The 25,554-nt window shown below is 29.9% G+C and overlaps 2 protein-coding genes across 2 annotated transcripts; both read left to right on the plus strand.

The window, feature by feature from the left end:
- Positions 1-1,951: 1,951 nt before the first annotated feature.
- Positions 1,952-7,527, plus strand: HELRODRAFT_158900 (hypothetical protein; the record flags this gene model as incomplete). The annotated part of the gene is made up of 7 exons (XM_009010858.1): positions 1,952-2,080; positions 3,264-3,417; positions 3,620-3,654; positions 4,032-4,249; positions 5,483-5,622; positions 6,885-7,005; positions 7,389-7,527. The coding sequence occupies 7 exons, from the start codon at positions 1,952-1,954 to the stop codon at positions 7,525-7,527; spliced, it is 936 nt and encodes a 311-aa protein (XP_009009106.1).
- Positions 7,528-13,109: 5,582 nt separating this feature from the next.
- Positions 13,110-16,201, plus strand: HELRODRAFT_158901 (hypothetical protein; the record flags this gene model as incomplete). The annotated part of the gene is made up of 5 exons (XM_009010859.1): positions 13,110-13,151; positions 13,675-13,938; positions 14,220-14,292; positions 15,597-15,781; positions 15,974-16,201. The coding sequence occupies 5 exons, from the start codon at positions 13,110-13,112 to the stop codon at positions 16,199-16,201; spliced, it is 792 nt and encodes a 263-aa protein (XP_009009107.1).
- Positions 16,202-25,554: the final 9,353 nt, after the last annotated feature.

A 25,554-nucleotide genomic window follows, 5' to 3' on the forward strand; every position in this document is an offset into this window, starting at 1 on the left:
ATTTTTGCACGAAATAACATGACACCGTCGAAACAATGTAATTGAAAATTTTTAAATCTAATGTGTTTATATAAACAATTATTATATGCAGATTGATCATATAGCGTATGAAATTTTTCAGTATGGATTAAACTCCAAGTTGACCTAGAAGCATTTGCAATAGCCGCAATAAAAAAGCATCTGCCATTTGATGATTCTCTCTAAGTTTGCAGTCAATATGACTCTTGTTTCTTACAAATTCCTTGCAAAGCTACTAATAAGAATAACGTAGGGCAGTCCCAAACATTTTGAATTTTGCGGAAGCAGATGTTTAATAACCTTTATTAGAAAATTTTTCTGCAAAATTTTATGTTGAGAAATGTATTCTGAATGTTTAATGCATCGAATTTCCCACAGGAATTGATCTATACTGCTTGACCTGAAGGCTGACCTGAAAGCGTTTGCGTCACAATATAGAGGTTTAGCTGTTGCAGATATCTTGAGGTTTCCTGCACCAATCATAATGAATGCGTGACGTCAATACCAGTTAAGTTTATAATAAAAAGAATACGAAAATGACCATGGTCTAACTGTATTTTATTTGGTTTAATATATAATTAAAACCGCACAAATCTGTAGCAAAGCAGACTTAAGAAAAATGTTATGGTCTGAAATATAAGAAAAGTTTTAATTAAAATTGTTTAATATATAAATGTATTTTGCACAAAATTTTTTTTCAAATTTTTACAATATTTTTTCTAATTTTTACAATATTTTTTCAATAATCACATTTTTTTATTTTTTTTATAGTATAATTAATCTTTTGTAATGTAAATTTGATAAGTTAATTGGATAAATGTTTTGCCGAATCAGACTAGTGTACAGTTGTTGTTAATAATATGTTATTATACAAATATATAGGACAAAACATGGTTTTTGTTAACAAATTCGTAGAACCAAGAACAATTCAGTGTACAAACATTCAATAGAAGACGAATAATACAAAGATCTTGTTTTTGTCTTTGTTTATAACATGCACGAAACACAACGACATAAGAAGCACTGACAGACATAAGAAGCATTGGCGCACGAAGCAATGTTGTTCTCTTGAAGCTGTGACGTAGCACTCTTGCTGTCTTCTTGCGGCTTTGCTTTTCTCCTAGTCTTTCATTAACATTCACGTTCATCGTTATATTGAATATCACCACTGGATAAAGCAAATTTTTTGTGAAATAAATATATTAGTATTATAATAAAAGAGCGAGAAATATATTGTCATCGTTCAATGCTGGTTTTGTAACAAACTAACATTATTTATTATCCTCATAGACGTAATTTCAACGAAACCTTACGGAATGGTTCAAATAGTGAATAATTATACAAAAAATATGATGCTACAATGCTCATCTCTTTGAAATGTAATCATTTGCTCATCACAATGATTACGTTTGCCAGTAAGTGCTTTTCATTATTTGCTTTTCGATACATTACGTAAAAAATACGTACTGCGATAATTAAATACTCACGCAACAGGAAAACCTGTAGCTACGTATTTTATATATTATTTATTATTTGTATGTGGCTGCGCGTGTCAGACAATTTGTTCTAATGCAGTTCTATTATTGACTAATTATACACATATATATATATATATGCACATGCACACACTAACACACATACATACATATATGAATGGTTTATATATGTGTAAATATATATATATATATATATATACACATATATATTATGTATGTATGGGTGTGTAAAATGAATTAGGAAATTATCCAAGTGCTTATGCTTAGTTCATGCTTTTATTCACGTGTGGACTACTGCAAAAGTGTTTTTACGGTCTACCTAACCTGGTAAATCAATCGCGATGATTCAGTCAATTCCGAATTACGTTAACCCTTTGCTCGAAGAGTTACACTGCCTGGCAACAGAGGAGAGAGTGCTTTTCAAATTATCATTAACCATGTTCAAGTGCTTGCCTGGTGATGCATCTCCATACCTGATCAACAAAGTTAGCACGATGCACGTCGGTGGCTCTCCAGCCTTCATCGAACCAAGTGCATCTTATGACGGTTCCAACCACCAAGTTGAAGTTTGGAAAAATTAATTTTCTGCTTTTGGTCAAACTGTTTGGAATGGTTTACCAGTTCATCCGAGAAGGCTTGATTCAAGTCTATCTATGTCTAGAAAATTACTGAAATCATATCATTTTTGTAGTCAATGTTTGTTTTTTCTTTGTTGATAATTTTTACTGTTTCTTGGTTTTGTAACGATGTCATCATGGTTTCATTATTTGCGTGTCGTTTCGGTTTTGATTTTTGATTCTGTTGATATTGAAATTTGTTATCAATGCGTGGTGAGTTTGCCTACGTGTTTGCTGAATGACAAAGATTCTTTAATGTTAGCGAGTGAATGTTATTTGTAATATAGTAATAAAGTGAATGGCTCAACTTGTTAATTTTCTATTGATATGTATATTGTTGTAAATTTAAGGGTCAGATTTGTTTATTGGTACGGTAACGATTAATTTTGTTTGATAACTGATTTAGTTCTGCTATTTTATATTTAGATGTTAGTGTTAGTCTATGGTGATAGCGTTTTTGATAATAATTTGATAATTTATTTTAAATGTTCTGATAACTATTTATTTAGTTATTTACTGAATTGTTTCTGAATTATTGTTTTATGGGAGTTTTCACTACCAGTTTTTAATATTTAATTTAAATTTTTGTCCACAAAATGGCCTAGCTAGATAAATAATACTAAGAGCATCTCTCACGCAATGAGAAAAAGTGGATTCTGTTGGAGTGTTAAAATACAATAGAGTTATCTTTGAGGCTTTAGGATGCGCATTAAAATGTTAATGTTTTTCAATTTTCTTCATCTTATAAAGTAATGTTAATGCAATAGTATTAGAGTGAAATATTATAAAACATATTCATACAAGATTAGGAGCCTTATTCAAAGTACAAATTTAAAAAAATAATTTGTCAAAAAAATCTTCCTAACAAAATTATTGTCCAAACTAAACTATACACATAGAAACTTGTAAACGCGAAGCAATAACATATTTAATGCCAACATATAATGTCTACGAGAACTTTTCTCAAGCTCCAAATTACTTATTAAAATTTTGTTGCATATTCAAAACAAGCAAAAGCATAGGTTCTTACTTAAAATTTCTCGATTCAACAAGTTCAAGACAATGAGCAACAAACGAACTTTTTCATATATTTGTAAATAAAATAACACGTTGCCCGAAAATTTTTCATAAGCTAAAATTACAAGGAAACCCAAAAAATGTGGTTTTGATAGTACCGCACGTTGAAGCCACCCACAACAACTTTAGGCTCCGTGAAACAAACAAGAACATTTGCCGCATTAATGCTGCTCTGACACATCCAGAATTTATCTGTCTTAAGAGAACAAGTTTTTCATAAAGTTTAGTGATTAGATATAAATAAAGAATTGAAGCGATAGTTATTATTACATCACGAGAATGGGTGGATTTGAAAAGAGGTATAAACATAAACATAAAGAAATGATGGGCGCGAAAAATATATGCCCATATCTAAATGAAATAAAATGTTATTATATCATTATATATGTATAACTTTATAACGTATTAAAGGTACCACTACACTGTGCCGGCCTCAGAAAGGCGAGGTTGGTCTCTCTAATTGCATTAAAAAATAATTCAAAATTGAAAATAAATTATACGTTGTAAGTAGATCAGTGCAGGCTAAATGTTAAGCACATGGATATGGTACAACGCACTAAATTTCTGAAAAATTTTATTAGGTTATTAGAATATTACAAAATGTTTGTTTGATGCTGAAAAGTAGATGAAAACTTAAACATCAAGCCAGTACTTAGGCCACCCAATGGTGGATCTAGACAATTTTGACGGGGGGAGCAAAAATTTAAAAATGTTTAAATTTTCATGGAGGAGGGGCGACCTTTTTTTTTTGCTTATCACGTTCACTTTTTGGTCGATTTTAAACATAAAACGGTCATTTTTTGACTTTTATTAAAAAACTCAGTGCCCTCCAACTCTTCCTCCTAGATCCGCCACTGAAGCCACTCAAAAGGTTGCAGCTTGTGAAACTCATCCTAATAAAAATGTCTGTGATAAACCAACTCAAGGTTCAGGGGAAAATTTGGAAATGGAGTTTTTTGACCCCTTCATAGATACTTGTCTGCTACCAATTGAAGAACTATTGTTTAAACAACTAAGTGATGAGCATGCAAAATGTATGAGGTTTATAATTTAAATAACTTGCCGATGTTTCAACTTTAGAAAGTGCGTAAAATATGTAAGAAAAGGGTTTTGATTTTTTATTAAAGATAATATATATAAAATGGAAAATGAAAAAAAAATGACACCGTTGTATGTACAGAATAATTGATAGATAGATTGCTGCTACTGGTCTTTTTGTGCTTTCTATATAAATATTTATAATACAATTTTTAAGGAATGTGACAGAGTTTTAGAAATAAACTTTCATATTTTATTTTGTATCAATTTGTCATACACTAACATTGACGTTCAACAAATTTTTTTTTGGATGACAAAAGTAAACCGCATGTAATCTAGGGATGTTTCAATATTTTATTAATTTGGCAGGGTACTACAATAGCCTTTTTTAAATTATTCATAAAAAGAGAAAATGCTTTATCATTATTTGTGCTAGCCAACACTTGACTCCTATCACGACTGTCTAGACATAACAATTTGTTGTGTGAATGTTATCGAACCTATGGCTAGATGATGGAACAAGCAGTTTAGATTTTGCTACACACACGCACATACAACACACCACACTTTTTGATATATGAGCATATATAAATGTGTTTCTGTATATGTGTGTTGTGTGTGTGTGTATTATAAAATTATAACATACATTTACAAATATAATTAATAATTATGTATGCATCTCTCAGTTGTGTACACATAATATACATTAGTTTAATTGTTTCCATTATATTTATTAATCTCCATCTTTCAAAGCTAACAATAAATGAGTAAAATTTAAAAAGATAGAAAGAAGAAATGATATATATATGAAAAAATTTTATAATTTGTTATGTTGAACGATTAATTAATCAACCAATCATTCACTCACTCTAGCTAATTCTAATTATTCAACACCATAAATATCTGGTTAGCAGATAAATAATACTTATCATTATTAAATTTCAATTATAAAACTTCTTTCATTGAATTATGCAACTACATAATATTGAATATTTGATCGAACAGTTCGATGCTCAATCTTCGTAATTTCTGAATGTCCGGAAGATTATTGGAATGAACCGTCAAGAGCTTGTTCCAACCTTCTTGTTCACTATCTCGGAAAAAACGACAGCCTCACGTCTCACAAATTAAATACCACATGCGCGTATGGTTTTGTTTCGTTATTTTATTTCATTAACCATAGCCTAGATACGTACTTAAGCTAAATAATTTAATTTAACCTAAATTTTCAATAAGAGCTCTGGAAAGAACAAAATCGTGTTACCAGGATTTGCTGTACGACTGCCAATCAAACCAAGTCGCAGTTGATATCATCAAAACACACCAAGCTCGTTACTACGTTTATTTTTCTCCTTGTGCCGGCAGATATCCCAGAAGTTTGTCATTTGTTTGTTTGTTTGTTTGTTTGTTTGTTTGTTTGTTTGTTTGTTTGTTATCTTGTCTGTCTGTCTGTCTGTCTGTCCGTCTGTTTTAATATTAACAACGTATCTGTCTGTCTTTATATGTTTTATTATGTTTTATTACGATTGTTCCAACCATCCCTAACCATTGCTAGCTCAATTATTTTGTTTAAAGTTAAAGCCTTTAAAATTTGATCCAGGCATTTGTATTTTGGGCAGTGGGAAAAAACCTTAGAATAAGCACTGGTGTATGGCATTTAATGAATGTTGTCTGCATTGTTCAACTTATCAATACAAACAGACATTTTGTTGACATAAATACGTTGAAGATACAAAAAATGCTTTTTTCGGCAACAACCGCCATCTTCAGTGTATATATGTATATTTATGTATTGATGTTAAGTGAACAAGGAGGTATGGTTGAAAAAATATTAAATTGGTTCATCGTAATTTACGTTTAACTAATCTAACACCATTTCGATTGGACTGGTGACCCATCATCAGCGCTTTTATAAGAATGTTACGAAGTTTTTACAGCTTTTTATTTGCTACACACACACCACACACTATAGAGAGAGAAAGAGAGAGAGAGAGAGAAAGAAAGAGAGAGAGAGAGAGAGAGGAGAGAGAATAGGACGAATACGTTTCTGGTCTCTATAATAAAAAAAATTGTTGACACTTTTTGTTTTTCAACTAAAGAGACATTTACGCATTTGTTTGGTTTTCAATTCAAACTTGAAATCCTCCTCCTTTCGCTTGAACGTCGATAAGCTGCGAACAACAAACAACTTAATAAACTGGTACATAGAAGAAAGCATAATGATGAAAATAAGGAATCGACAAATAATGTCACTCACAGTTTTCACATGAGAACGGGAATTGGATTGGATGAACAAAGATTGGCTTAATTAAATAAAATATGAAACATAATCAAAATTTGTGTTAAACATAGTAGTACAACTTAAAAAATATTGACATTTGTTAAAAATTATTATATTTACAGTTTTTCAAATTCATAATTTTTTCTTATTTAGTAATTTTAATAATTTTGAAATTTTTATTTTTAGCCAAATCTTCTTGACAATTAATGCTGTTTATGTCGTGAAATCAAATCAGTATAAAAAAAGAAAGTATTATTGAATGCAAATTGTGTTTCATTTTTCATTTAATATTTTCGTTCTTATTTCCTAAAAAGTCATTCATACTAAAAATGTTTTACTAATTCATTTTTGAAATAGAGTTGGATACATTGTTGGATTGTTTTTGGATCAACTTTGACAGAACGCAAACTTGCTCAGAAGCCTTCGACACCCGTTTTTTCACGTACGTCAAACAAACGCAATATCAGACAGCTTGCAGGTACTTTCTCTTCATTTGATTCTCACCATAACGTACATATTTGTCATTTACCTGTAAACGAATAACGAGCAGCTAAACACTTGATAGAAAGTGAAATAACATTTTACCCTTGTTATTTATCAACTATACTAATAAAAAGTTTAATAGACAATTAAAATTTGCAAATTTATGAAAGATAATTTGGAAGAGGGGGCAATTTTTGGCTTTTCACTTAATTTAAAAAATTCGCTATTAAAATCATTAGTTTTCGACAAAATTTTACTTAATTATATTGTTGTGGTGCAACGTGCAACCGAAATTGTTTTCAGTCCAAACTTTAACAAATTTATTCAGATATATCATTTATTTTTGTCTTAATTCTCGCTAAAATTTCTCTTGTAGAGAGTTTCAGTCCCAAAGCTGCCCCCGCCTATACCTCTGATCATTAACACAAACAAGTCTTTGTTAGCTTCAGCATGCATTGTTCTAAGAAAGGAAATAATTAGAGTAGATCAGTCCCAATTCTCATCATACGTTGTCTAGACGAAAAAATAATAATTAGAGTGAATCAATTAAATGAAAACGTGATCATTTAAAATTTTTAATTTATTGAAACTTTAAAAAATAATGATCATAATAATAATAAATAATAATATAAAACATACTCAAAGAGATTTATTTAAAAACACAGGCGCATATGTTTCAGCATCGATATTCAAATATTTATTTACTCAAGTCCAGGCATTTAAAGGTGGAAAATAAGTCGTATGCACTGCACTTGCTTCGAAGTAGTAAATCAAAAGTTTGCATTTCAATACACTCGTCGATCAGCGTTGACCATCAAAATTTGTTATTTAACTGCTGATGTAGATACACACACACGCACTTACACACAAACAAACGCACACACCACACACACACACACACACACACGCACACACACAATCACAATCACGTTCTGGCGTACTGTACACATAAACATACATACCAGGTATGTTGGAAACTGTAACCGTGTTTTTCAAAATGACGTTGCCAAATTTAAACGTTTTTCAATAAGCAGTTTCAATAGTTTTTAAATAACAACGAAATGTTGTTTATGTCATGTATGTTCTAACAAATATATACTATACGTTCTTATTTAATGATATACATATATATATATAATCAAGGATATTTGAATTTAAAAAATTTTATGTTTCATCTGCACCAAATTAATCGAACAACATGCCAAATGTATTAGTTATATTTAAATGAAAATATAACTGAAAAATAAAAAGTTAAAATTTTTTGGTTCTATGGAGATACAAAAATTTATCATTATAAAATTTTTTGCCCCATTATAATAGTTTCGTTAAAACAAATTGAAAGCATTAATACTTATCGATTGACATAACTCATGAGTGAAACATGTAACACCACAACAACTAGTTTCTGCAATTCAGCGCCTTTTTGTCTTTTATAATTTTAGTTAACAGATTTTAATTTAAAATTACAAATTTCAATTTTAAATAGCAAAATTACGATGTGAAATAATTATCAGTAATTGCAATAAATTTGTTGCAGAGTGGTGACCAGTTCTGTAAGGTGTTTTTTTGAAATAATGAAGAAGCGCCTGAAAGACCGTTGCGGAGAAATATTAGAAGAATACAAGCAGACCTACATTCTACCAATAATTGAGCAGTCCAGAAGCACGGTCGACAACAAATGTCCCCGTCCTCTGCCGTCAGATCTTCTAGTTTATTACGTTAAAACTGCTTCATCGTCACAATGGTCATTTCACATGCACTGGCTCACTACCTCAATATGCCTTTCAATAGCTTTCTATTTCTAATGACAACAAAAAGAATTCTCATTTGCCAATCAACGCATCGTACAAACCACAAACATCAAGGAAACGATTACGAATTGCTCATTTTTTGGATAGGATTGCTTGAAACTTCAATATTATTCCTCATAGCTCAAACTTCAAGTTGACTAACGTTTCAAGTGATTTCTGTGATAGAGGAAAATGGTTTAAATTATTTTCAGAAGCTCACGCATAGACTTTGTCTAAAAAAAATCTAGACGTAAACGCTCAGTTACCAATGATTTCACCTTTTTGTAAAAAGATTTTTATTTTTGTTAAACAAATATCTTTCATTAATCTATTTATCAAATATGTAAATAAATTGTTTTGAATTTTAACATCGACAGAAAATGGTAATTTTAAAATGGCAGTTATTGCTCCAATTTTTGTATCTGTGACAGTTTTTTTAGAGATTACGTCATTCCATCATGACAAATGCTAACAAATTTGTTATTATTAATGTTTCGTTTGCAACCGTAAAATTGTTTTCCAGCCGATTACTTGAAAGCTATTATTTCTTATATTGTTAAACTCATCATTCAGTTGTATATTTTGAAAATAACATTATTTATATCGCTAACGTCGTGACGTTAATATGTTCAAAACTTTTACTTGCTTTTCTTTAAAAATTTTATTTTCCCAAATCGAAATTGCTAGAATCTTTTATTATAATCTTTTATTTTATTTTCCCAATGCAAAAGTGTTAGAATCTTTCCGATACTTATAAACAAAGTTACAATAATTAATTAGTTCTTCATGGTATGGCGTGTGTTATCAGTTCCTAAATGTAAACCTCTATTCCTATTTCTGTTGTATATTAGGTTACGTTATTGACGGTTATTGTTAATAAATTTATTCGTTTTAATTTGGATAGATATGTTTAAAAATACTTTTTTTTAATTTTGATGAACCCACACTTTAAAACATTTTTAAATATAATAGTAGAAACTTTATTATTATTATTTATTGTTATTATTGTTGTTGTTATTATTATTATTGTTATCATCGTCGTTTCTTCTGAAGCGACATTATTATCTGATTCCGTTGAATTGAAAAACTTTGTCTTTTCATCCCACTTGTCGACAATCGGAAACTAGTTATTCTGGTTGTTGTCAAATAATAATTTAACAGTAGATCGTATAATTGAAATCATAACACAATTATGAGAAATTAGTAATTTTTAGTGCAGAGCAGCTGTGCACAAGCTCCGTAATAGTATCGTACCATGTCCTGTCATTCAGGAGGACTTCTGAGTAGGGTTAGGGTTAATATATTGATAAGCGTTTGAATTTTTATTATGCTGGCGGTACTTACCCAGTGACAAGTAACAGCAACTTTGTAATTTCTTATAAAAGCGCATGTGCTTCAGGGACGTTCGGCAATCACGTTCTTTGAAGCCGAAAAAATATAATGAAGGAAAACTCTGCTTCGGAAATATTTCTACTTCAAACATTTATCGTTTCCTATTTCCGCAATTATATCACCTTGCTTTTCTCGAATAATTTTCACTAAAAATTATGTTTTTCATTAATCTCCTTATTAAATATTCAAGTTTTAATGATTCTATCAAAAATTTTTAAAGTTAACTTTTAAGTCTATTCTATCGTGTTTCAAATGTTAGTGCTTGATTTTTGAGGTTTGGAAATCTTTGCTATACTAGTGACATTCATATATTTTGATGCGTGATAAACTTCATAGGCTACGGTTTACAATAAGAACAAAATTTATAGTAGCTTTGCTGGTTAAAGATTGTTTGGCTGGTGAACAACTGGTGCCAATATCATCGGATCAAGATGATTTGGTCGTACCGTCTTACCGATCTTCAAACTTTGGGAAATGAAGATTTACTAAGATGACAGCGAAATATGGAACTCACTTCTTGTACAGTTGAAAAATTGTTCCATCACAGATCGACGTCTTCCCTACACACTTAGATACTGGTACTATTGGCTCTGGCTGATAATATTTTTTGCTTTTTATTATGTAGCTCTGACAAACCAATTAATAATTAAACTTTCTTGTCACAAAAGTTGAACTATCCACACCACACGACGTGCATAAAAGTTATGTACGCACGCGCAAGCACCACATCATATACACATGGCATGCGATAGTTTTTGATTTCGAGACAGGCTATCGCGTAATAACAGCGTGGGGCATGACACTTTTACCGACTGAGCTTATTCGCCCGGCCATTGTGTTCTAGTGGCTAATATTGAAATGTGATGATAGTTCAACTACTACAAGTGTTAAAGATCGGGTTTTTTGGAGGTTGATGGTCGCCAATGTTCTGAAAGGATAAGGCACAAGGAAAAAGAAGAAAGGTTAATTTAATATTAATATTAATCATTTTCATATAACTTGTTTTTTGTAATTTTTCGTAATTGTTTTTTTGAATTTTATTGCTTTATAGTGAGCACTATACAAATTTAAAGTTCACTTTTTTATAAATTCACTTTTTGTTACAGTTTTTCCAGATTGGTGTTTGTATGAAAACCCTGATAAGCAAGAAAGATTGCACATTTATTTGGTTTATTTAAGCAAATATTTATACAAAATTAGTTTAATTAAATTAAAAAATCACTATTAACTGTATAGTTTTTTTGCAAATTCCACTTTCTTCACCACATTCCTTCATTATTATTATTTATTATTATTATTCTATAAAAAGGTAAAAGTAAAAAAGTTATTCTAAAATCTAATTGTTCTTTTAATAAATAATTTTTATTATTATTATAAATTATTAATTAATTAATTTAATAATAATAAAATTTAATATTTACTTTTTAATAATTTAATTTAACTTTTTTTATTGTATTAAAAATTAAAATTAATTAAATAAATGAATATTAATATGATAAAATAATTAAATTGAAAAATTTAATTGATTAAAGTTGGTAAAATTAAATTGAAAGTTTACATTTTATTTGAATTTAAGTATTTTTAATTAATGATTATATATTATAATTCATATCAATTATCAATAATAAGAAAAAAGTTGTTAATTTGTTATATTTAGATTAAAATAAAAAGGTTAAAATAAAATTAAAAATAAAAAGTATGTAAAAAAAAGGGCAAACAGAACAAGCATTCATTCATATTAATAATCATTATTTAATTTCAGTTAATTAAGTTAGTTAACAGTTAAGCAGTATTAGTGGTTAGTAAAAGTAAAACTTAAGTACAAGTAAAAAATATAAAATAACCTAGCAGCACAGTTCTTACAAACCATTCAATAAAGAATTAGCATTAGACTCTTAGAATTAGAGAGACTATTAGATAATGATAATCATAGCATAACTTTTAATAATATAAGATATTGGATTAAACTTTATAAATTATGATTTTGAAATACAAATATATACCATCCTTTTAAAAATGATATCGTTAAAGGAGGATTGAATTATATTATAATTTAATCCTTCTTCGATGATACCATTTTTGGATTGAATTATGCTATAATTTAATCCTCCTTTGATGAATTATACTATAATTTAATCCTCCTTCGATGATACCATTTTGGATTGAATTATGCTATAATTTAACCCTCCTTTGATGAATTATACTATAATTCAATCCTTCTTTGATGATATAATTTTTAAAAGGATGGTGTATATTTGTATTTCAAAATTATAATTTATAAAATTTGATCCAATATTTTTCATTGAGCTGAGTGTTTATCTAGGTATCTGGGGAAATAATCAATTTGATTAGTTAAGTGCAACCGTAAAAAAGCTATAGATGGCTTCACCATGTATGTTATATATGTTGATTTAAGGTTTACACTACATTACAGCAGGGGTAAGAAGAAGAATTGAATTAATTATCATTTTAGTAATGATCAGTTGATGTTCAGCAAGTTTGCTAGATACAGTTGTTTTTCTCCTGCTCTATAGTTCTATAATGTTTGTATTCAAACATACTTAAATTTTTTCCAAACAAGTTTTATGATCTTGCCTAACAGAATGAGCTAGTTCAAGTATGGTAGCAATTTTAATTCAAAAGATATAATGTAGGTGCAAATCTATAAAGTATGAAATAAAAAATGAGTATTTTTTATTTAAAAAATAGTTCATTTAAAGAATGAATGTTAAAATTAGTTTATTTTATTTAAATTCACTTTCAGGTCATAATTAACAAAAATGAACATTTAGATTGTTATTCTTTCAAGGCATCTTCTTATGTACATTGTGTAAAAAACATATTTCATGATGTATAATTCAAAGCTGTCTGTACATGCCGAATGCTTTGTTCCATCTGCTGTTAGAACAACTGCAAGATGCATGACTTCTTCAATGATGGGTCCTGCTTCTCAATCAAGGTTTGTTGAACAATTATTATGGAATATTTAATTTTTTATTTTATTTTAAATTGTTTTACCTTTTTTTGGTAAATAACAGTTAAATCTTTGTCATAAAACCACAAAAAAATGAAAGTCACATCAATACATGTTTTATAAATTAATCTACTAATAGATCTTAGCCTGCACTGTGATGGAAATCTAAACAGACTTTTCATTTTGTCTTGCTACCTACCTAGCTATTCTCTTTGTTGATTTCTATGTTGTTTTTTTACTTGTCTTTGTGTATCAATATATATGGTTATATTGTTGTTATTGTTGTATATATGGTTATATATGGTTATATTGAAAGTATTTTTTAAATGAATGTTGTATTTAACATTTTCTGCGGAACTCATACTTTTTTTATGGCTGAGTTTGTTTCTGTGTCATTCTATGCTCTTGTTGTTTAGGATTAAGACATTAATTACATAAACATATCTAGACTTCATTAAAAGAGGAAATTTGATTTTTTTTCAGTTACGTAAAAGATAATCCACTGCAGAGTTACCCAATCTTGAAAAATTCAACTGTTGATAATTCAAATCCTGCAAAATTGAAAAAAAAATCCTTCAATTGTGAAAAGCAACTTTGTGAAGATTTCAGTTTATTAAATGTTCAGGCTGATGAGAAATCCGAATTAAACCTCAAACCAATTAAACGTAGCCATCAGTTTGAAAGAACAAATGACACAACATCACAACAAAGTTTAGATTTAAACTCAACTAATCTTCCACCAAACTCTACAACTGTTGAAAGGAAACCTCAGGTGTTTTATTTCTTTTGCCTTCAAAGCATTCATTGGCTTATGTGCAATTTTAACTATTGTTGTTGGCAGAAGAGAAAAAAGAAGAAATCAAATGTTATTAAGGATTGCAATCAATTTAATGCAGTTGCTGATAATTTGTTGGGTAATTATTTGTTTAAATTAAACTGTCTATGAACATTTTATCAATGATGAAACTATCAAACATTTATGAATATAAGATTAATTGTCATCTGAATTTGTGACTGAAATTACAATTAGACGAATGAGAAATATTTTTTAAGAGTTGCACAAATAAGAAGAATGCATGGACAATTTACGCTGGCTACAGTTGGAAAGTTTACATTGAGGTGAAAGGTAAATATAAATAATTATCAAAATATGGTGATATGGATTTATTGGCTGATAGGATATCTGTGCTGTGACCTGTCGTTATCATTGTCCTACTGTTGGAAGTCGGAAACAGAATTTTTAAGGGGCCAAAATTGGCGTCTGAAAATTTTCTATCAATCAATTTTCAGTTAATGTCGTGCTACTTATTATCCGACTCTGACACCCTAATCTCTGATCATCAGAAAATATGATTGGTGAAGTTGAGTTGAGTGAAGTAATATGGCACATCCAGAACTAATTTAGCAATTTTGAATTAAACATGTTGGAGGGAAGAATTGAGTGAGAGATGGTTTTAATTAGAAGAGAATTACAATAGTCAAAACATGGAAGGACAAGACAGCAAGCTAAATGAAGCTAGAAGCTAAATGACCAGATGATATAGTTACAAGATTTTATAATTGAAAAAATTTGATAGTTGGAAGAACAGGAAGGATCAAAAGCAATGCCTAGGAGTTAGACACTATTTTAGATGGACAGAGAGGAACCAGCTATGTTAATATGTTGACAGGCGACGGAGGAGAGCATGATTCAGCATTCTTTATCGTGGAAAAATTAATGCAGTTTCAAAAGATGTGGGAAATATACTTCAAAAAAAAAGAAGAGAGATTTGAAGAAGCATTAGTAACAGAAATAGATTGATGAATAGCATTAACATGGTTGACATAAGAATTGACAAAGGTGTTACATTCATCAGGAGAAAAGTGCGTTGAGATCGAGTATGAAAAGGGTTGCTGGATGAATTAGGCTCATTTCAAATTGAGTCTGCTTTTGACTTAATAATTGATATTTTTGCTGCTTCTTTGGCAGTTCTAAATTTTGCTATAGTTTCAGCAGAACAACTTCGGCGACACATTCTCTCAAGGTGATGACAATTTTTCGTTGCTTCAACCCCATCAGTTGAATGCTGAAACTATTGATATGACGTGAGCTGTGCCGAAACGGTGTGCATTTTGTTAATGCATTTTTGTCGGTTAGGTTACCAATAAAGTTGAATTTAACCAATGCTAGGGCGTCAACATCAGGTCATTGCAAATGCGTATGAGATCTTTTCCAAAAGATGACGAGTTGAATTCGCGATAATTGTGACGCTAATTGATGATAATAAAGGGTGCTGACGATATATTGAAAGTGATGAGACAATTAATTCTTTATCAACATTTATGTTTCATTTGACGTTTTCGCTATTAATTAATATTTTCTCATGACGCCAATCAATAATTTACTAAGTATTTGAGGGAATAAATAACGAAAATTTTACAAAATTCCAGATTCAAATGTTAATAAAAATTTCACTACTGAGGTTAGATCATATTCAGATGTCTTAAAATCTTCAAATGTGATCCATCGTAATCCTGCAACTAGTATTACTGAGAAATCCTCCATAAGTTCAAATGTGGGTCACAATACTTTGTCGTCTGTTAAAAATACTCACAAAAAGACATCTGACATTGAAGTTTGACTTGCTTACTTTATTTTTTTGTTTTTAAAGTAATGAAATTTATTTATGTACACTACTTTATTACGTATTCAACAAAATTCCCAATTAACTTGCATTGAAGTTTGAAGACATTATCGACTCCATTTTTATGTTCAGACTACTTTTAGTTTGAATTTCTAAATAAATTTTTACTTTGATGTTATTCAGCCAATAAGTGAAAAGCTGTGGGCTCTTACTGTTGGCTCACAGCCGATAAGCATTTTTTTCAAATGTTGTTCTAGCCTGAAACTATTTCTTAGGTTCACATTCATACAGGCAATTGTTATGCATCAAAGTGTCAATTTCCACGTTTCTTGTTACAATTTTATTCATGGCTACTTATATTTTCTCTGGATGAAACTCGTCCTTGTTCAGTGTAAGGGCAGAAGTTATTAAAAATATTAATTGATTTTTTTATTAAACAAAATGAAGTCATTTACAAAAACAATGTGCTAAAAGAACAAAAAGTACGTTTTAAGTTTAGGTTGAAATTGTTAGAACCCTTGCATACGCATAACAGTTTTTTTACTACGCTGTCTCGCTGGCTTCAATTTCTTAATTTTTTCCATTGGAACAACAAGTTTCTAGAGCTAATGCTATGCATTTTTTCATTTGTTGCAATTTTTTATTTGTATGTTTTATTTTGCCTTTTTTAACTTATTTACTTTTTATTCAATTAAATTGAATCAAAAAAAGGTTCCGATTTCGTAATTAAGTTCCACTTTTTTAGCAATTTTATCAAAATACATTCTGAATTTTTATAGAAAACAGATTTGCAACCACAACATTCACAACATTCTTCAAAAAATAGCAAGACTTCTTCTGGACTTGCCAAAATTAAAAATAAAAATGTTAGAAATCTTTTATTCTTTCTCATAAATAATTTGTTATTCATTTCAATAACCACTTTTTTAAATTTTATGGCAAAAAAAAACTTAAATGTTGGTCAGTATGAAAAAAAGATGTTTATATTTAACAGACGTTGAATAAAATTTGCAAACAAGGTTTGTTGGTTTTTTTATTGTTTTTAATGTTTGTCTATTTCCACAAAACCTGAGCACTTTTGGTTGAGATTGTTCCATTTTGTTTGCAGACGCCGTAATGAATAACGAGTCGCATTCCAAAAATCATAAATCTTTGAATGACCTGAGTAAAATAGGTACGAGCCGGTTCATTTCGAAACCAACTGTGGAAACCAAAAATTTGTCCGTTGAAGAAAAACAAACCGTCACTGGAAGTAAGTGGGAATTTTAAATTTGTTCCAATGAACGAATCCTAAAGTTAAATATTTAGAATCTCCGAAGGTGAAACATAAAGTATTGAGCAACCAGCCTATTATAATGGATCTTTCTAAAATATTGGAGCTCGTGAGTTGCAACTATTTTATTTTATATGATTTTATTGTTCTATAATAATTATAATTGGTAAATAATTTGAATTTCTATATGAATTACGAAAAAAATGATAAAATAAAAGTTAATAAAATTAAATGTATGCGATTTGAAGAATCTAAAAACGTAATTATTCGCGTCGTATATGATTTATAAATATGATTAGTTCAGCAAATGTTTTCCTAAAATTAAGTAGACGTACTGGTATTTTTTTGACAACAAGGCGTGAACTCGACATTATTAATTAACTGATTAATCTTGGAAAACTACACCTTTTTTTATCTTTTTTTTCAATTTACTAAGCAAAAACTAGCTCAGTGTTTTTTAAGTAAAAAAACATTTATTGACAAGTTTATTCCGACAGCAGAAGCACTACGCCTTACATGGATGAATGTGAAAAGATTTGCTTTAAAAATCCTGTGAAATGATGATTTTTCTTGAAATTTAATGGACGCTCAAATGTTGTTTTAAAATTTGTTATTTATACCAAATTAAAAAAATTGCATTAAGATAGCGCAATTTTTAATTATATAAATATTATTAATGTGAAATTGAATTGAAGTAAATAATATTTATTTCAATTATATTTGTAAGTGAAGATTAAAACTTCAAAAAACTTTTAAATGACTCCTAAATTCTTTCAGCTGGGAAATGAATGAGTGAATGAATGAATAATAACGAATGAACGAAGGAAGTAAATTAAAGAAAATATTTGCGTGTGTTTAAGCCTTCGAAGTCTCTAAAGATCGTTTCTTAGGATATAGCGGTCTGAAATTGTTTTTATCGCTTCAATAAAAAGTTAATTGATTAAAATAATTCAAAATCTCTCGATCAGATTTATAATTTGAAAAAAGTTATTTTATTCATTCATAAAAATCTATATAATAAAATAAGTGCTTGCGAGCGTGTTAAAATTAGGTAACGTTTTTTTGGAGCGCACATGTTACCCGTTCAATAGAAAACTTGGTTCGCGAATGGCAATAAATTTAATTAATATTATAGACTCTCATATAATTTAAATATTAATATATGTGTAGGCGTGTATGTGTTTAAATGTTTATAAAAGTAAAATTTGAATGTTTAGTTTGAAGATATTGAGGAGAACGTTAAAAAAGGTAGAAATGACAAATACGCTAAAACATAAGTTAATCTATATAAATTGACGAGAAGTCAAGAGGGAACATGGGGAATCGGTGACGTCGCTTGCGAACGTACGTAATATTTTTGAAAGTCCGTTTGATTAAGGTAATTTAAAAAAATATTACTGACATTCGTATAATGAAGACTCTTAAACCATGAGCCGTGCTATACAGCTAGTAGATAGTTAGATATATATGTTTATATAAAACGACATTTATAGAAATGAGTAAACTAAGTATTGAAAATAGATTCCGTATTTAATTTTTTTCAGTCACATAGAAGAACCGTTACAGCTAGCCTTCCAAAGAAAAATACGAGCGTAAAGGTTGGGCTTCATAAACTGAAATGACTTAATTGTTTTTAAAACTGAATATTTATAAACAAGGTTCCTAAAAAAGGTCCCAATCTTTTAGATTCGAGCAGCGTTATAAAAAGAGGAAAAGAAAAAGAATTTCCAAAACGAAAAAAAAATACTACCTTAAGAAAAGTAATTTTCTTTCTTCGTTTATTTTTTCTCTCTCTTTCAAATCAGGTGTAAAATGTTATAAGTTCTGCTTAAACAATACAAAAATTAAGTTCATGCAGTTTAGTTATCGCTGGTATTACTATCATGACTAGGAAAGCTGACATTTGTTGAAAGTCCACTCTTTGTGTGTGTTCCTTATCCTACAGCCATCCGAAGCCATTTTTCTAACTGATCAGTAGACGCTTTTTAAATGGAAATAGTGCGTTTGTTCTAACTGAAATAACATGGTGGTGGGTAAAAGCAATAAAAGTTTAGAATGGGGAAGCGATACTTTGTATTGCAAATCCTACAGGACAATTGAGTTTTTGTAGAGTCGTGTGCAGATGATGGAGAGAGTTTTAATTAAGAAGATACCGGAACAAGTGGAGTTAGGTAATATGCAATTCAACTTTTTGTCTCACCAGGTAAATTTTGCAGAAGATAAATTTTCAAAAATTTGACAACTGCAAGATACGTCAAGGTTTTAAGTATAATGCTGTATCATGCTTTCAAGAAAGCTATGACGAGGTTCTAGGAAATTGGTTCCAAGAATGAGTCGAGTGAAAGAATTACTAATAGCCAGGGAACTTGGCGTGATTCTGATTTCTGAGTGTTAACAAGTGATCAGCACTAAGTACATCATTTGTTTTTTTTTATCAAAGAGACATACAATCAACAATGATAATGTTGACTTATAAAGCGCCCTGGCAAGCGATTGAGGCGCCCTCAAAACAAAAAAAACATCCTCTGTCAGTCGTTTGAAAACGCTCTATCAAAATAAAAAGTTTTTAAGGACGACTTGAACGACTGTGTAGAGCTGCAGTTCCTAATCTTTGGCGGAAGCGAATTCCAAACGTGAGGAGCAGCATGTCGGAATGCACGACCAGCAATATTGTTTGAGATTAAATGAGATTAAAGAAATATCGCCCTGGAAAGCACTGCAGGAAATTATCAGGTCCTGATGGCCAAGCGAGTTCATTTATTTAACTCAATTAACAAGGGATTTAAAGGGAAATAAAGAGAACGTAACGAGAAAATCATTGGGTTTGCAGGAAAAATTGGAAACTATGGAAACTATTGCAGTGTCTGAAAAGTAAATGTGGTAATAGATAAAAAAGAGGAGTGAAAAAATTGAAAAGTTGTGGGAAGGCAAATCTGTAGCCAGGAAATTTTGAATGTTTGCGGAGTTGATAGAAGCTCTGGTGATGATGACCAATATTGTTTTATAGGCCATTTTATGCCCCTATGATAGATTTTGTTGCTAATTTTATTTTAAATTTTAAAAAACATTTAGATTATAATCAAAGACAGAATGCTTAAAAGGTCTCAATTCTTACAAGATCTTGGTTTGTTGAAAACGAGATCATTAGAAAGGTTGCATGAACAGCTTGACTTGCCTCTGGAAATGGATGGTTTGTTCATTTCTTTTGTTTATGTTTTATTTCCAAATACGACTAGCAGGCGAATAAGTTATTAATATAAACGAAGCGTCGATTGATCGTTCTCAATTAAGTTAATTAATTACTGGCCACCACTACTCTGAAATGCAGATAACGATGTGTGAATACAAAAAACGTCTCACTGACTATTAGTGCACCGCCTTGAGAATTTAGTCGTCTTCACTAATGGATCATTTCTGAGAGCGCCGTTAAGATATATTTTCTTAATAATACACATATTGCTGGCTATTAGAATAAAGAGCGATTGTTCTTACCTGCACCACGATGTCCATTGTGTCGAACAGTACAACAAAAAAATGCAAAATATCAAATAATATCATAAATAACTTTTTCAGATGATACTAAAAAAGTAATCTTTCCAACTTCAAATTTTTCTTCGTCCCAATTGAGAAACTTTCATCCTTTGGTTCGCCAGACTCTGCACAGTTCGAAATTTAGAGAGTTAGTTTATTTCATTTTGTATTCATTATCGATTTTGATGATGAATTAGCTCCAATCGTTTCACTTATTGAGATTTTTCAATGTTTCAGACAAATATTATCGACAACATTATATTTAATATTTAAATATGCAGCGTGTTATTTTAATTTTCTTCTATCTAAAAAAATAATAAAACATGGGTGGTCTATACTTTCTTTCTTCCAGGCCAAAAAACAATTTCATATATTACGCGCTATATCAACTCAAATTTTAAGAAACCATATGAAACGCTGCTCTGTACTATATATGAACGTTTATATAACACACCTCAAATGGGTTGTAAGAAAATAGAGGTCCCATCTTTATTACTGGCAGTGTGAAGTTGAAAGCTTCAATTCTAAGATATTTCGATGTTTCGTTGATTCGTTTCCATTCTCTTTTCACTCACCATTCATTTTATTGATTATTAAGGCATATAACGTTTGATTACTACGTTTTTGAAATTATAAAATTTTAATATACACCGTAAAATATGCAGATACTGCAATCAAATTGTGAGTCCGGAGATGAACAGTTGTTGCATTGATTTGTTGAAGGATTTACTAAAATATCAGGATCAGCAACATCACAAAGACCCTTTTAAGGTAGGTTATTGTATATAATGTAATTTTTGATCAAAATGTTTTCAATGTTTTTCCAATATAAATTGGAAGTTGGGTGAAGTATTCACGATCTTAAATTTTGTATTTCTGCTTCCTACTACACGGCGAAACAAATATTTACACAAAATATTTATTTTAAGCGTCATTGTTACATGAACCTTTAATATAAATATAACTTTAGCTACTTAAATTATAAATAACATTCATAATTTCATGAAAAACGAAAATTCAATTTGAAGTCTAATATCTCTAAAATTCGTGAAATATGTTTGTGGTTTTAACTTCTCTGCTGAGGACTGATGAGTGTAACTTAAAATAGCCTTTCAATATTATAATAATATACATAATATAACGAGATGAGTTCAGGATTTGTAACGGAATGGCGTAACGAAATAAAAATGTGAATTGTTAATAATATTAATGAAATTAAATTTTAACCAATTATTATCCTCAATGAAACTCTTGACACATACTCGCCTCGTAAAAATAAAATAAAATAAAAAAATAAAAAGCATGAGTTTCTAATGATATAATTAAATTATCGCATAAACAGAATCGACTATATAAGAAAGCAGTTGGCTGCATCAAATACTGCAAATGTATTGTAATACATGTCTTTAAAATATGTATTTTTTGTCTCCATTATTGTTTGTTGTTTGATGACTGTTTTTCAGTTTAGAGTGACACTCCTTTGAGACCCAGTCTCGCACTGCAACTTGCGATGGCCATAATTCTGGGTTACACATTTTGGTTGTCTTTTCTATTTATATCAACTCTAAAAGCTGTTGCGTGTTCATTATTTTCATCCTAATTTTGTCCCTCAGTTTTTTCTTGAAAATCAACGGTAAAATATGAAAAAACCTGGATGTTGTTTGTGTCAATTCATCCACCAGGTCATTTTTGTGACATTTGACAAGATTTTTAACAAAAAAAAACAAATTTAATAATAGGTTTAAAACCTCTTAGTTTCGAGTTTTTATTGTTTTTAACTCTCTTGTTATCTGCACCTACAATTAAACGTGGTCTTTTCTTGAACGATCGATAGTCGTAAATGGCATCTCAGTATCCCTAGTGGCCAATTCATTTAGTATTTCTACATTAATTGATGGTGGTTGGGAGTTTTTGGGAAATCAAGTTTTTGACACCTGAAGTAATTAGTAAGTCTGATGAAAACAATTGTTTCAATAAGTTTCGCTAGGCTAGAGATTATAGAAACAGGAGTAAGAGAAGAATGGAAAAGACGGTAAATGTGCGTGATCATGCGACAAGGACGGCCCGGAGTTTTCGTCAGCGAACCCTGGTGGCAAATTGAGCGCCTTCAAACGTGTATGATGATGATGCTGGATATATATATATATATATATATATATATATATATATATATATATATATATATATACAATTACTACAAGTTGAATAATGCCGAAAATGCAGTGATCTTTATAAATAATTGTATTTATGATAGACTAAACCCAAAATATATATATATATATGTATATATATATATATAATACGTTTTATAATAAATATAATAATAATTGACATGTAAGCACAGGCAGCCTTTTGTCTAATTGTATAAAAAAAGTTATCAAATTAGTCCAGAATGAGGTTAGTAAGCCATATACGTAAATACTGTCTACACGTCATGTTTTGTTATTTATTTTCATACAAACTATGTGTTTTATCCGCAGGCAGTGTTGAAACGCCGATTGGTATTTGGTCTGAAAGAAGTGATTAAGTATTTGAAGATCAATAAAATAAAATGTGCCATCATATCTCCTAACTTAGAGAAAGGATCGTCAGAAGGTGGGGTAGCTTTCAATATAACCTTATTTCACCCAATTATGTAATTGCTTCGTTGCAGCTTGCATTAATTAAGCTCTACGACAAAATAAGTTCATTTTGAGTATTCAGTGAACGTAAATTGTTCAGCACGCCTTTTGCAGATGTGTTCAACAAGAGTGTCAATTTTTTTCATTGAAATTTTTTCGAATAGTTTTTTCACTTTCTAATTTTTTCATGCGTCATCTTAGTTAACTTAAGCATTTTGAAATGACTTTGTTAAACCTCCAATTATGAATCAGTAATAGTTATTTTCATTAATGTCTACGAATTATAAAACATTCAGGAGGATTGGACGACAAAATAGAGCAAATAATTACATTGTGCCGAGAAAATCAAGTGCCCTTTATATTTGCGATGAACAGAAAGCAATTGGGAAAAACTTGTTTAAAAAAAGTGCCTGTCAGTGTTGTTGGTGTCTTGAATTATGAAGGAGCAGAGGTAATAATCGTTTCAACTTCTTTTTTAAATCAAAATACAGTTTAATGAGAATTACGTAGCACAAACAAAAAACACTTGAGAAAAAATTGTAAAAAATGTTATTTTCAGCGAGTTGAAAATAAAAAATAGATTAAGTGAAAATATAAGTAGCAATTCTAGTTTTATTTTAAATTTAACACCATTGCCATTTTAAAGATATTGGACAGAATGTTACACAAAACGCGACCACTTCTTTGACTGTTAAAAACTCATGATACTGCGATAGTCAATTTTGTTATTTGTTTTTAATTATTGCTTAAGACTAGTATATGATTAAGTTATTTATATGTGTCGGTGCTTACAAATCAATTTTCTCATTCTTTAAAAATATGGTTTACATTCTTTAACCCTCAATGTAGGTCAAATCGCTAGCCACTTTTGTTTGCGTTTATAAAAATTATTCATTTGGTTCAGTTATCTATTATTACTATCAATTCTCTGAAAATATTTTCAGATTCATTTTTCAAAGTTGAAATTATTGGCTGAAGAAGCTCACAGAAAATACGAAGACATGAAGATGAGTTTAAATGAAGAGATTGAGAGCTCTGAAACCTGCAAAACAATGGTTAACAATACTGAAGAAGATGAACACGAACGTGATTCATCAGATGAAATTAATGTATAAAATTGTTGATTTTTTTTACTAATTTTCAAATTGTTTAAAGTTTCATAAAATTATTTATAGAGCTTAAGTTTTTTTTCGTTATTTTCAGATTCTTGTAGCTTTGTCATAAAAAATATTAACTACATAGTTTAGTTTTCTATTTTTTTTTAATCTTATACAATAATTGCATTTGTACGTGGCTTAAAAGCCATTTTTCAATTATCATCTATGCAAGCTGGAATCCGGAAACTGTTAGGAAAACTTGGTAATTGCATTCTGACATTTTTGCGCAATTTGTTTTTTCTAGTCTTTATGTTTGACATTCGAATCGGAATATCTATAGTAAGATTCTAAACAGGAACTGAAGATGCAGAATATCCGTCGCACGGCATACAAATTCAACTCAGCCCATTTAATTCAACTTCGATCCGAATTTAGTCATATTTTCCATTCGACAACCATCGTAACCATTTAAACAGATTGTTGCATATCCTTCCATTCGACAACCATCGTAACCATTTTAGCGGATACTTAAAGCTTTTGGGAGCGAGATCAATGTCAAATTATTCTGAACGCTATACAATATAAAAATTAATAATATTATATGTAACATTTATAATCACTCGCCATCAATACTCATCCGCCACTATGATTCTATGTGTGTAATATAAATGTGTGGCATCGAAGCTGCTCTTGCTTTCAAAACGGAGAAATACGATAGGACAAAGAAATTCCACGGCTGTGCTCATTTTTTTTCATGAGGAACCTAATCAAAAGATAAAGGAGAAGAGCAGAAAAATCAAATCGCTATAAATTATCGTATAACAAATCTAGCTTCATGATTCATGTGTAGGCTACATTACTTAAAATTAAATGATGAATGAAGTCTCAACTAAAAAGTGTGCATGCAGAACAATTTCAAAAATACGGATGGCGTGAATAGTCCATTTGACGTCTGGAAGATTATGTTGTCAGGGAATATAGATAAGCGCTGCTGAAAACAGCAAATTATCCAAAAGTTAATTCGCCACCTTAATTGAAACATAAGCCATGTAAAACATCTTCCCTATTTATTTTTAATTCACGGTGTGATTCGTTTCGTTAGGTTTACGGAGTTATGTTTGCTTTTCTTGTTTGAAAAAATTCTGCGTTCGTCAAAAACTTATTCACAAGTATAAAAATCAATCTATCCTTAAGGCTTGCCTGTTTTTCTTTTTGGTTTCGCTATCTCTAACTGCTATTTTT

The sequence above is a fragment of the Helobdella robusta genome, assembly GCF_000326865.2.
Source record: "Helobdella robusta unplaced genomic scaffold HELROscaffold_1, whole genome shotgun sequence".
Lineage (NCBI taxonomy): Eukaryota > Metazoa > Annelida > Clitellata > Rhynchobdellida > Glossiphoniidae > Helobdella > Helobdella robusta.